General features: G+C 50.5%; 1 protein-coding gene across 1 annotated transcript in view; it reads left to right on the top strand.

Annotated features, from left to right (window-relative positions):
* Positions 1–13,005, top strand: part of MAN1C1 (mannosidase alpha class 1C member 1) — a 128,995-nt gene that overhangs the window by 51,962 nt on the left and 64,028 nt on the right. Inside the window, exon 2 of the mRNA XM_007459137.1 lies at positions 1,674–1,770. Coding sequence (XP_007459199.1) covers positions 1,674–1,770 — 97 coding nt within the window. The remainder of the gene's footprint in view (positions 1–1,673; positions 1,771–13,005) is intronic.

Below are 13,005 nucleotides of genomic sequence, written 5' to 3'. Positions count from 1 at the left end.
CGCAGGTGGCGATGTCCAGAAAGACAGTGCTGAGGCAGGAAGGTGGGCTGGGAGATGGAAGGAGAAAAGCAGAAGGGTGCCAGACAGTGTCTGGAAGTGAGCTGAGAAATAGAAATAAACACATATAGTAGACTGCTGGTTCTCAGATGTGGCCCATGGACCACGTGGGGATGTGTTAGAAAGACAGAATCTCAGGCCCCACCCCAGACCTGCTGGATCAGAAACTCAAGGATGGGGCCCAACAGCCTGTTTTAACAAGCTCTTCAGGTGATTCTGATGCACGCCAAAGTCTGAGAACTAATAAGGTGGATGAAAGAGGGGTGGATGGATGAGTCTTGGAGAACCAGATGGGTATTTTAAAGGCTGAGCAGGAAAGAGGACTCGTGTTTGTTGATCACTTGCTGTGTGAAGTCGAAAACTGGGCATTTCCAGCTACTTGCTTTCATTTAAACCTTTCAGGATTGTGGCAAAGCAGCCCTTGTTATTCCCATCTCAAAGATGAGGTAGCTGAGGCTTGGAGACATTTAGTTGCTTGCCAAAGTCAAAGAGATAGTGGCAGAGGTAGGATTAGAACCCGGGCCTCCCGGCCCCAAAGCCTGAGTTCTCTCCAGGACACCAGGCTGCCTCCCACCTGCCTGTCCTTCAGCTGTGCCTCCGCTGCCTGGGCTGGCTCCCTTCTCAGCCCCATGGTCACCGCAGAGGCCTGCTCTGCTGTCCTTCTGCAGCCTGCCATCAGAGACAAAAGGGAGACCCTGGGGAGGGGCAGGAGAGCAGGGCTGGGGACAGATTGTTGCCTTGCATTCCTCCAGCCTCCAGTGCTAAGTGCAGTTAGGGGACAAAGGTGCTTGTGTGCTTGTGATGCTGCCAAGGGGCTAACATAGTTGCCTTAATGTACTAAGAACTCATGCATGCACTGGGTGACAAAGCTGACAGATACTCGTTGCCAAGCCCTGTGCAGGGTGCTTTGGGGGAACTGAGGCAAAGAAAATGTAGTTTCTGGCTTCAAAGAGTTTGTGGTCCAGAACCAGTAAAACAAAAACTAAGAGTGACCAGCTGGGGTGCTAGGAGGCCTGGGAGAGCCAGCCTGGGTCAAGCCAAGTGCAGGAGGAGTTCAAAGAGACGACTCAAGCAGTGACTTTAGGGGACAGACCTAAGGCTTCGGAGCCAGAGGGCATGGGTTCAATTCCCAGCATGCTCACTCACTCACTGGGTAATCCTGGGTGAGTTACCTCATGTCTCGACCTGTCTCCTTATCTACAAAATGGAGTTAACAACCCCTAGCTCAAGGGACGGTTCTATTAGGTTCTAATAGGCATCACTCGGTGAGTTTTGTTTCCTTGCCTTCAGAGGGTCACTTTAGGTCCGGGAAGGCTTCATGGAAGAGGTGGCTTTTCACTTTGGCACTGACGGATGGCTAGAATGTACTTAGTGCCTTTTGTGCCTTCTCTGAGGAATCTGTGAGTAGACGCAGGACGCGTGGGGTTGTCAGAGGAGAGCAGCCTTCCAGGCATAACTATGAATAGAACAGTGGTGAGAGGAAGTCATCTTTCTCAATGTGGAAGATTGTTTTTATAATGTGGTTTCAAATCCTGTTGCAAAGGGCAAGGCCAGGTGGCCAGCCCGCGCTGTTGGGAATCTCCACGCTCAGGGTCTGTTTCTGCGCTTTCTTACAGATGATGCAGTTCGCCTGGCAGAGCTACAAGCGCTATGCGATGGGGAAAAACGAGCTCCGGCCCCTCACAAGAGACGGCTACGAGGGCAACATGTTCGGTGAGCTAGCGTCGGAAGACTCCCTGCCCCTGGGGGCCGAGCAGAATTTCATTTTTGACTTTTTGCCTCCTGAGCTATGTCCCTGTTTCTCCAGAGCTGGGGGCTCCCAAGTCTGACTTCTTCCAGGGTTGTCTAGGCTTGTGAGCCTTCTAGGTTTTGGGGAAACCCACATGCCTCTCCCTCACCTCACACACTTCTTTATGTGCACCTGTTGTTAATTTTCAGAGCAGACAAACTTGGAAATGTGAGTGGGGGCAGTGAGTGACGGACACTAGTTGCCATGGAGAAGGTGGGCAGATATGAAGGACACAGAGGATTGGGTTTAAATCTGCTCCTCCAAGTGGCTGTAAAATGATCTTGGGTGTTTTCCTAGAGAAACCAAACATGTATCTGATAAGCTGGGCACACGCGCTGCCTTTAGGGTCTTAGGTGTGTGTCTCTCGCCGGGTGGCTTGGTGGACAAACAGTCACAGTTAGGGAGCAGCATGGGTGCTGCTGTGCGTTGGCAGCTTGAGTTTGACCTGTAGCCACACTTGCCAACATCTCTGTCCTTTGCAGCTGTGAGATCCTCCTCAGCCAGAGCCTCGAAAGCCCTTCTCACCTGGAGAGACTGCAAAGTGCCTCACTGTGGGCACGGCTTTAGATATCAAATGTAATTCCCGGACAAATCGCCAGCGCCCCTCTCTGCAGGCCTTTCACGTGAAAAGATGCTGGAGGCACCTGGCTTCCTTCTTCCCTGCAAGACAGGAGCTATCTGGGGAACTGGAAACAGAAATTCATCACCTGTATTCCCCACCCCTTAGAGACACAGGCTCCTGACATCAAGAACCAAAGAGCTAAGTCAGATGAAAATCCCCAGAAAAATTTCAAAAGCAGGTTTACAAGGACCCCCATGCGTATGGCAGAGTATTTGTGTTACGGGAAAAGGGACACAGGACCTACCTTCCTCCATGTCACCCGGCAGCATCCCAACCCTTCTGGCTGTTCAGACAGTTCACTCCCCTTGGGTAGGGGGTGTGATTTGGGGTAGCTGCTGCTGCTGCTTTCCCCCCCTGACTATCATCGGCATGTAGGGGAAAAGAGAAAGTATCAAAAAGTGTAAAGGCCAAAAATAACTCCTTCTACCATGTAGATGCAGCCTCTGTGGACATCTTGTCTTATTTCCTTTCAGTCTTTTCTTCAGTACACTTCCCCCACCCACATACAATATTATGTTCTTCCTTTTCTTTTTTTTTTTTAACTGAATGTTACATCATATGTGTTTCCCTAACTCGTGTAAATTTTTTCATAAAGAATATTTTTAATGGTTGCAGTTATTACATGGATTGCCATAATTCATTTAACCATCCCACTAATGTGGGACAAAGGTCCTTTCCAATTTTTCACTATTAAAAATAACATGGCAGGGCTTCCCTGGTGGCGCAGTGGTTGAGAGTCCGCCTGCCGATGCAGGGGACACGGGTTCATGCCCCGGTCCGGGAAGATCCCACATGCCGCGGAGCGGCTGGGCCCGTGAGCCATGGCCGCTGAGCCTGCGCGTCCGGAGCCTGTGCTCCGCAACGGGAGAGGCCACAACAGTGAGAGGCCCGCGTACCGCAAAAACAAAAACAAAAACACGGCAGTTAACCATCTTTGTGCATAAAACGTTGTCTTAGGATAAGTTCTGAGAGAGGACTCCTGAGTCGTGGGGAGGAAGACAGGTGTTTCCTTAACCTCAAATATGAAATGTGTGGGTTCTGGTTTCAGAGGCTCGCTGCCTGACCTGTCCAGATCATAGACTTTCCCAACACCCACATCAGCCCTGGGGAAAGATGGCTGGTGTGGCTCTCATCAAAGCTGTTGGAGCTTTGGCTACTAGTATAAATGAGGGACATAATCCTCTCCTCTCTACACAGTGTGCAAATATTCAGGGAATTGGTGGAGGTTGGGGGGAGGCTTTTGATCTCTGAAACTGCGGAGCATGGGCTTAGCTATTGCTGCGACCATCCACGGGGATAGAGGGAGCACTGCTGGGAGGAACTGGGCTAAACCAAGTCCCATTTTCTGAAATTCCTCAGGGCCTGTGATTTAAATCTCAACCCTTTCCCATCACTGAGCCTCAGGAAGAGTGGGCAGCTTGGAATGATGCAAAGAAACCTGGACCTTGAACCAGAAGACCTGGGAGCGAGTCCTCACTCTGCCCTGAACTATCTGTGTGGCCAAGTCACTTGACCTCTCTGGGCCCCTTTTCGTTCATCTTGCACCCTCAGGTTGCTATGAGAGCGTGCAGGAACGTGCAAAGGGCCAAGTATATATGAGTGATATAGGATTTCCACAGTAATAAGTGTGGTTGGTAGTTGCCCAGGTGAGCCCATGGAGGGTTCTGAGGTCCCCTGTCTCCCAGGAGCGGCCTTGGCTAAGGCCCTGGGTACCCGATCATCCTGTGCCTGCAGCAGTCCTGGCAGTGAGACAGGGCCTTCCTTCTGCAGCCAGCCACTGAGCTGCAGTGGGAGGCTGGCTCCTGGGAAAAGAGGACATGTAGGGCCCCAGGCACTGGGCAGGGAGAAGCTAGTCTTGATTTTCTTACACTTTCATTCAGCAGCTGCTTGTGTAGTGCCATGCCCGGTGCTGACTGCTGGGGATGCAGGGATAAATGGCACAGTGAAAACTCCACAAGCTCTGCAGAGACGTACACTGGCAACCCTTCCTCGGAGCCTCTCTGGGGTCTGTCTAGGTGCTCTCCGAATGAGAGACACGTAGAAGGGATCATGATCAATGATGTGACCAGTCCTTCACTGGCTTGTGGTTCTAGGTCCCTGGAGCCTGTTCAAAAGTTCAAAATGACTTCACTACTTCCTGGTTGAGTGACCTTGAGTATTCTCTGAGCCTGACTTTTCTGTAAAGTGGAACTAATGAAAACATCACACCCCCAGCCCAAGGCCTGCCTGACATACAGAGCCATCTTAATAGCTGGTAGTTATGCTTATTGTTGCCACAAATGGGTCTGGTGATACAGATGCTTATGGGAACACCCCCAGAGGAGGACAGTTTAGGGGCATTCGAGGAACCTGGAGGACGTTCTAGTTTGGGTTGGACGCATGAGGGGCTTGGAAGCCAGACTATTCTGGATGATAGGAGATGAACTGGCCTGAATGAAGCTGCTTCTCACGCCACTGGCTTCTTTTGCTGGACTCGTACAGGCTTGTGGGTGGCCTCGTTCCTGGGCTCTGGCAGCTGCCGTCATCTGTCACCTCACTGTAGGCTGGACCCTGCAGGGCATGGTCAGATGGCAGCTGTCCCCACCCTGCCCTGCCTGGCTGAGTGGATGTTCAGGGTCCCTGAGCAGCCTCCTGCATCCTGGTGCATATCAGTCTGCCACGGGCTCTTGCAGGCTCCTCCCTGGGCCTGCGGGGCCAAGAGAGCTGCATATGGGGTAGAGTAACGAGCTCACACTGGTGCCTGGCTTTGCAGGATTTACAGGGGATGCAACGAAGACATCGGCTGCAGAGCCTGGTCTCCCCGTGTGGCAGTTCACCAAATTGAATTTACCCTCCCCACCACCCGTGCGCCCCTCCCTGAATCTGTTCTCACTTTGAAAGTAAGACCTCTGGGTGAGGCACCTCTCAAGCCAGTTTTTATGTCCTGAGCAATTCAGTGTTAAAGTCTCTTCCTATTTACCGCAATCTGGCTCAGCAGGTCCTGCCAGAAAATGCCCCCAAGACCCTAGCAGCTGCCAGCAAAGTGGACACGGCCTGTTCCTCAAGGGCACAGGGCCGGCACTCGATGGTGGTGCTCTCATCGCTGTGAAGTCACAGGGGTGAGTCTGCCACTTGAAGAACACATTCGAGGAGGGGAGTGTAGAGAAACCAGCCATAAAGCAGCAGCTGGTGATGCCGTAAAGCACAGTGGCTCAGTACTCAGAGGCCCAGCTTCCTTACCTGTAAAAGGGGCTGCTCCTAGGACCTGGGGGAAGCCAGCAGAAGAGCATGGACTCTGAGGCCAGATGGCTTGGATTTGCATGCTGCTCTGCCACTGCCCATCTGTGCGACCTTAGGCAAGTTTCTTAACCTTTCTGGGCCTCAGTTTCCAGCCTTAAATTGGGGACAACAGTAATACCTACTCACAGGATTGTTTCGAGAACCAAATGAGTTAATTTGTGGGAAGTGCTTATATTCAGGCCTGGCACATAGGAAGCATTCTTCAAGTTCAGCTGCTATGAGGATGACATAAGGCCCTTAGGACAGTGTGTGCTTCTCCCATTTTGACTGGGCTATGACCGAGTCTCCTGGACCCAGGGACCCACGTGAGGACTCCAGGGCTTTCCCAGCCCTGATCCCTCCTGCCCTATTCCCCTCAGCCCTCAAGCGCCTGTGGCAGAGATCACGGATGGGCAGCCCACTGGTAGTCGGTGTACCTCTCACCCTTTCATTTATAGCAGCTTACAATGGAATTTTTAAGAGGGAAGAGTCAGGGGAAAGTTAGGGTTCAAGGCTGTGGAATAAATCGGCCTCCTGACAGCAGAAGGGATTCCAGGAGAATAGTGGGATCTCATACGCAATGCCAGCTGCCAGCCTTTAAAGCACTTAATGAGCATTAATCCTCCCAAGAACTCAGAGCGATCATAAGAATTCCATTCTCCCTTGGCATTGGGGAAATCGGTACTGGGCACAGTCTTGAGAGGTCCCCGGCAGAGAGGCCCTTTGGTGGCAAGTCCAACTGCCTCATCTTAGAGTTGCGGAAACCAAGCTCAGAGAGGGGAAGGGACTCAACCGGGGTGACACAGCATGTTAATTGTAGGTATGGAATTTGAATCCTGGTGGCCTATTCCCAGTCCAGTGCTCTTTGCACCACACACTCTGAGATTAGCCAAATTGTCCAGATTGTCAAAGCACAGGCCTCTGGTCCTGGCCAGATCACCACCAGGAACTAGACGTTCTCAGAACTCTAGCAAGAGCAAATTGTCTTTCAGGAGGTGTATGATTTGGGAGCCAAGAGCCCACCTGCTTCCTGTACATGCATCATACCAGGCACCGTAGCTGGATTCTCTCGTGTCCTCCTCACAGCCCTGCTAAGGTATAAATTACCCCCTTATCCCCATTTCACAGATGAGGAAACTGAGACTTGGCAAGGTTTAGGACTTGATTAGTCACACAGTTATCAAGCAGAGACTTAATCACAGGTCTGCTGGACTCCAAAGCCCAATCCACAGACCACCATGCTGCCCTGTCCTCCAGTGACCACGTGTGTGGCTGTAGAGAAGGGAGCAGGGGCAGAGGGATGGTCTCAGGGTTGGTGGTATTGCATCTTCTACTCCATTGCCCTCACAGAAACCCAGAAAGCCATGTATTTCAGGTCAGGGTCTGCGGCCACCCATCTGAAGGCATCCTGATTTATTGGACATCAGCTGACTGTTCAGGGCCTGGGAAAAATATTCAGATTTCCCTCTTTTCTCCCACCACAGGAAAATATTTCATCTCTGTCATTAACCTAAAAACAGCTACTTACAAGACATGCCATTGGCTGTCAGCATAATGAGCTGAGAAGAGCATGGATTTGAGAATCAGACCAGCCTGAGTCTGAATTCCGGCTCTGCCACTTACTAGTCATGTGACCTTGGGCGAGTTTCTTAAACTCTCTGCACCTCAGTTTCTCCATCTGTACAATGGGGACAGTGGTGAAGAGTAGATAAAGTTGATGTTTGTAAAACCTGCCCATATGCTTAAATAGACTTGCCCATATGCACTCATTAACTATAAGCTACCGCTGTTGTTATTATATCAGTTATAAAATAATTGTGAGAATAATTATATCCTGAGACAAAAAAAACCCAACAGTGTGTGGCACACAGTAGGCTCTGGATAAATATTGTCAGATGAATGAATTGCCCCCTGCAGTCTCTGCCTGCCCTGTTTTCCCTTAAGCCCTTCCTCCTGGTCCTGCTGTGCTCAGTTCCTCTCATCCTCTGCAGCTGCTTTGACCTCCTCCATCACAAAGTGCATTAGGAATCAGCAAACTGACCCTGAAAGAGCAGCAGTCCTGCTTAGTCAGCGGCTCTGATCTTGGGCATCTTCTCTGTGGAGGATAGAGGTGCTTGTATAGCCAGAAGCGACGTCCCTCTGCTCCAAGCTGGCCCAGGGTGACCGTGAGAGCCCCAAATTGGCCTCTGCCTGGTGAATCCCTGCTAGAACTGTCCAACCAAATCCCCATTTCAAGGGATGATTATGGCCTTGGGTGAGTTAAGAGGGAAAATGAACACAGCACGATTTTCAGATCACAGGCTGGGAATGTTCGGCCTTGGAAGAGAAAAAAATAATCTTTGCCTTGTAAACAGAGCAAATATGATGTTGAAGAGGGAATAAATCCAGACCCCAAGATGTCATTTTTACAATTGCATTTTGGCATGTGACTTAGTGCCTTCTGCAAAGCATTCACAGTCTCCTACACAGACACACACATACCCATCTTACCGGGTCTTTATTGTGGGCGGAGAGCTGCACTGCAGTGTGGCTGCTGGGAGAACTGCATACTTTGCAGATAGACAGTTTGTGAAAACCACTTGCTTCCCAGTTTCCACAGGTCTCCATGCTGTTTCCACGGTTCTCTGTGTTTGTTTCTGGGTGGTAGCGGTTTTGACTTTGGAGTTGTGCCTGGGTTCATATCCCTGGTGTTTACCAGCTGAATTAAATTGGACAAGTCACAGAGTTCTCTGAACCTCAGTTTACTCACCTGTAAAAGGAGGCAGGCAGGGCTAGGTAGCCCCAGTACAGTGCCTGGCACCCGGTAAGTCCTCATAAAACATTAGGTTCTTTCTTCTGTGAGTGCAGACACACCCTTCCCAGTCCGATTCCTATCTCCTCTCTTATCGGGTAACAGGGCACTTGGACTTATCTGGCTGAAAATACTATATCTGCTCTTATAAGTTTTGTTTTCTGGAGGTTTTTCTTTTCTTTTTTTTTTTTTCTTTTCTGAAAAACAAAAACAAAACACCAAGTATCCATAGTTCTTAGAAAATTGATGTCAGGTTGTGTCGCTCCCTGATTTTGGCAGGCCCGTGGTGCACATTCCTGACCCAGGCTCTGAGTTTGATTTGAGAAAGACCTGTCATCAGCCTCCTCAGAGGTGGTGATGTTGCAATTCCTTGGGTAGAATGGGTCAGGCTTAAGGGCAACAAGCAGATCTTCCCGGCAGTCACATGTCTTGGGAGCCCCGGCTGCTCCATCTGGAGGCCAGAGGCTGTCAAAGCACAGGGGAAATGGATTAGAAGCACCAGTCACTGGCAGATGGACTTTAGCACAAGGAGGGAAATAGCATAAAAATATTGACCCCACACATGTGAAGGACAGATAGGACTGGCAGTTGCTGGTCAGATGCTGCAGCTCCATGGGGGCCTCCCTGTGGCCTTGAATGACACATCCACGGTTCCTCAGCCACCTTCTAAAGACCAGGATGTCCCTCAGGTCACACTGGGTGATTAGCAAAGCAGAGCGCTCACCTCTAAATTAGCCTGCTGGACTTTCACGCTCTCAGGCTGCCGACCATTCAGGGCGCGCTGCTCTGCACCCTCCTCCAGAAAAGATTTGTTTTTTTCCCAAGCAGTTTCTAATTAAGATGCATCTTAGCTGTTTTCTTTTTCTTTTTGTTTAAAAGGCTTCCCACCAGCACAGAGCATAATTTATTTCTCTAGAAAATACAGCAGCAGGTTGTTGTAAATAGAAAACTCGGGGCTTGGAGCCTTGGGTCCCCATCCCAGCCCTGGCGCCAGCAGCCATGGGAGCCGGCGACCTCCACTGGGCCCCGGGCCCCGTCTCGGCTTCAGTACAAAGAGGTTTGCACCCTGGCCCCTCGCTGTCCTCTCTGTGATTCTCGGTTGGTTACTAGGCTGATTTCTTTCTTTCTCTCTCTCTCTCTTTTTTTTTTTTTTTTTTTTTCCGCCTCTGAGTGGCTATTTGGGCTATGCCGATTCTCTTGAAATCTGAAATTTTAGTAGCAAGTTTTGCTTCTGTTGGGGAGGAGTGAGTCAGGGTATCTATTCCCAGAGCAAGTTGCTAGGGATGCATAAGATGATTCATATTGAAACTGACATTCCCTCCTGGGGGTGACGTGTTCCTGCCCAATTTACAAAGACCTTTCCTTCCTTGGAAACAAGGCAGAGCCCACAGCAGACAGACAGCCCTCTTTTCTTCGCACCGCACTGATGGCAAGCACTTGCCAAATTTCCCAGCAAACTCAGTGACAAATAGGTATGTGAATTCGCAAAATCTCAGACTGTCTGTGCCAGTTGGATTCTTTGAAACCATCTGGTCCAGTGTCTAAGGCTGGGAAAAGAGGCACAAGGGGGACGGGGACTCAGGAAGGCCTAATAACCAGGACTTGAACTCTGGTATTTTGACTTGAGCCTCTTTTTTCTTTTTAATTACTTTTTAAAAATTGAGATGTAACTTATAACTTACATACAGTAAAATGCACACATCTTAAGTGCACAGCCCAATGAGTTTTACATGTGGATGCACCCCTTGATCTGCACCCACAGATCAAGATAGAGAGCACTTCTGTTACCCTCCAGAAGGTTCCCCCAGACCCTTCCTGGTCCCCAAGGGCCATTGCTGTTCTGACTTCTGTCACCTTAGATTCTTGTTGTCTGCCTTAAAATTTCATATCATACTGTATGTACTTTTATGGTTTACTTTTCTTTCACTCATAATTATGTCATGAAAGGTTCATTCTTTTTCAAGTGTATCCATTCTACTGTTCCTGGACAATTTTGTTCCCAGCATTTGGTAATTATGAGTAAAGCTGCTATAAACAGTTTTTGTCTGTCTCTTTGTTTAACATTTAGTGACTGCTTCAGCCGTGCTCTGGAGAGGGCCCCTGCTCTTCCTGCCTTGACTTACGGGTGAATCGGGGCTCTCAGGCCAGCTGCCTCAAGTGCCCCTTGCAGCAGAAGGAACAGTCGGCCGAGGCTTCCTTCACTACCCGCTCCCCACACTGTCTCACCAGCCCACCCAGCTGTGGCACATGGGCACAGATGGCGTGAACTGGAGCTTCTTTAGTTCAGCTACTAGGCTAGGAAAGGGGTCTTAATAGAGAAAACGTTGACCTTGGAGTCAGAAGACTTGAGTTGTCCAAACCCTGGCTCCACCACTAACCCACTGGGTAGGTGTCCCATTTCCTCTTCTGAGCCTCAATTTTCTCTCCTGTGGAATGGGGATGATGACACCTTCTCACAGATTGTCATTGGGATCACAGGAGACCATTTCTTTATCTGCCAGTGATCATTCAGTGCCTCCTGTGTGCCACTAGACCCTGCTCGAGACACAGGGGAAACAGCGGGGACCAAGATGGACACCCACGTGGATGTCCCAGGCTAGTGAGGAGACGTAGGCCTGAACTTGTAGTTTCAATTAAGGCAGTATGAATGCCATGAGGTACAAGCTCACACCAAGGGCTCCTTAACTCATCCTTGGAGGGATGGGCTTCAAAAAGATTTCCTGGGGGAGATGGTCTCAACTGAGGCCTGAAGCATGAATGAAGAAGCATGAGAGAGGGATCACGGGCACAGAAACACATGTGCAAAGGCCTCGAAGGGGAGACTGAGCACAACTGTGGCTCCTTGGGGTCTAAAAGGTGTTCAGTGTGACTAGAGAGGATGAGGGCATAGTGAGAGACCATCTGTGAGCAGCTGGCATATTAAGGGGATCTATGAATGCTCCCCAGTGTTTTCTCCCCACCCCAGACCCCAAGAGCCAGGAGACCTGGCTTCTAATGGCTTCTGCTCTGTGACCCAGGCAAGGCCCGTTCCGTCTGTGAGCTCATTTCCCCACCATACAACGTGGGCGTCTGGCATATGGGCTCTCATGTTACTTCTAGGCCCTAAAGAGTAGGTGATTGGACCACTTTGGGGTGTGTTTCACCCTGGCTGATGAAAGCCTGGTGCAGCCGAGTGGGCCACTGGCTCAGCGATGGAGGCAGAGGTGCTGCACTGGCTGTGGTGGCCACTCCTCTGGAAGGTGGGGGCCAGGACTTCACATCCCCCCGCCAGGGGCTTCTGAGGCAGGCAGCTCAGTTCTCTGCTCCACAGACGGCTGCTCTCCCAAGCATAAATGGTCGGCATGAGAACCATGCAGCGATCAATAGGAATTGTTGAAAAATTCTGAAGACAGCCTGGAGGAAGACAAAGAGACCCGGAAGTGTGTTGTCAGCACAATTTGGGGCTAATACTCAAGTCTGTTTTTTCATCAAGTCTGAAAGGCGGTTTAAAATCCACTGCTCTTGTTTTCTTTTGTTTTGTTTTGTTTTAATGGCTGGATAAAGCACAATTGCATTTTCTCCCCCAATAACTTTGAATTCTGGGAATAGACCATGTGGGGATAATTGCTGTTGTCTAATCCCACCGAAGGCCAAGCCAATGATTAGGACACGGAGGGAGCTGCCGTGCTGGAGGCCCTCTGCCGGCTTCTTACTTCCAGCAGCCAGGGCTCAACTCCCCAGATGACCCTGTTCCCGAAATAGCAGTTGCCCAGAAATGCATCTGCATGTTGTTTTGCAACAAGTAACTGATAGCATATGGGGACATGGAGAGTTTTCATTCAATCCTGCAACTTCGCCTTGACTACTTACTATGTGGCAGGTTCTGAGCTGGATCTAGAGCAGGGGAAGAGGGTGCAGAAAAGAACAAGACGCGGTGAGCTCATTGGAGAAAAGACGAGTGAAGTCTGCCTGTGGGTCAGACAGAACGTGTGCCCGAGCGGCACGGCTGCAAGAGAGAGCGTCTGCATCTACCGAGAGGTGCCGAGCAAGAAAAGTTTTCGTAAAGTTCCCCACGTTTCATTGCTGGGGAATCACAAAGACGGCGGCATTGGAGAGGAGTCATATGGGAGGGGCTGGATCCTACCCCAGAGCTGCTCAGCGGGTAGGTTTTGACAGGCTCATGAAGTCTCTGTTACAGACAGGGGAACAGCTCAGACTAAGCTTAGGTGGTCCTGCTGGGTGGAGTGCTGGTGCTCAGAGAGGGGAGGGTGGTTGGTGGCAGGTGGCGGGGGAGGGGAGGTGAGGGCTGCAGCCTTGAAGGGAAGAAGCCTCGCCTGAGCAGCCAGCAGCCAGCCAGGCATTCCCCGCACAGGGCTGAACCTCTTCCTTACACACAGTGCCTAGGGCTCACAGAAGTATTTTATTTTATTTATTTCTTTTTGGCCGCACCACGCGGCATGCAGGATCTTAATTCCCCAACCAGGGATTGAACCCTGACCCCCCCACCCC

Source organism: Lipotes vexillifer, unplaced genomic scaffold (genome assembly GCF_000442215.2).
Source record: "Lipotes vexillifer unplaced genomic scaffold, Lipotes_vexillifer_v1.1 scaffold496, whole genome shotgun sequence".
In the NCBI taxonomy this organism is placed as follows: domain Eukaryota; kingdom Metazoa; phylum Chordata; class Mammalia; order Artiodactyla; family Lipotidae; genus Lipotes; species Lipotes vexillifer.
Note: the sequence above shows the minus strand (reverse complement) of the source record. Positions and strands in the feature narration are given on the sequence as shown.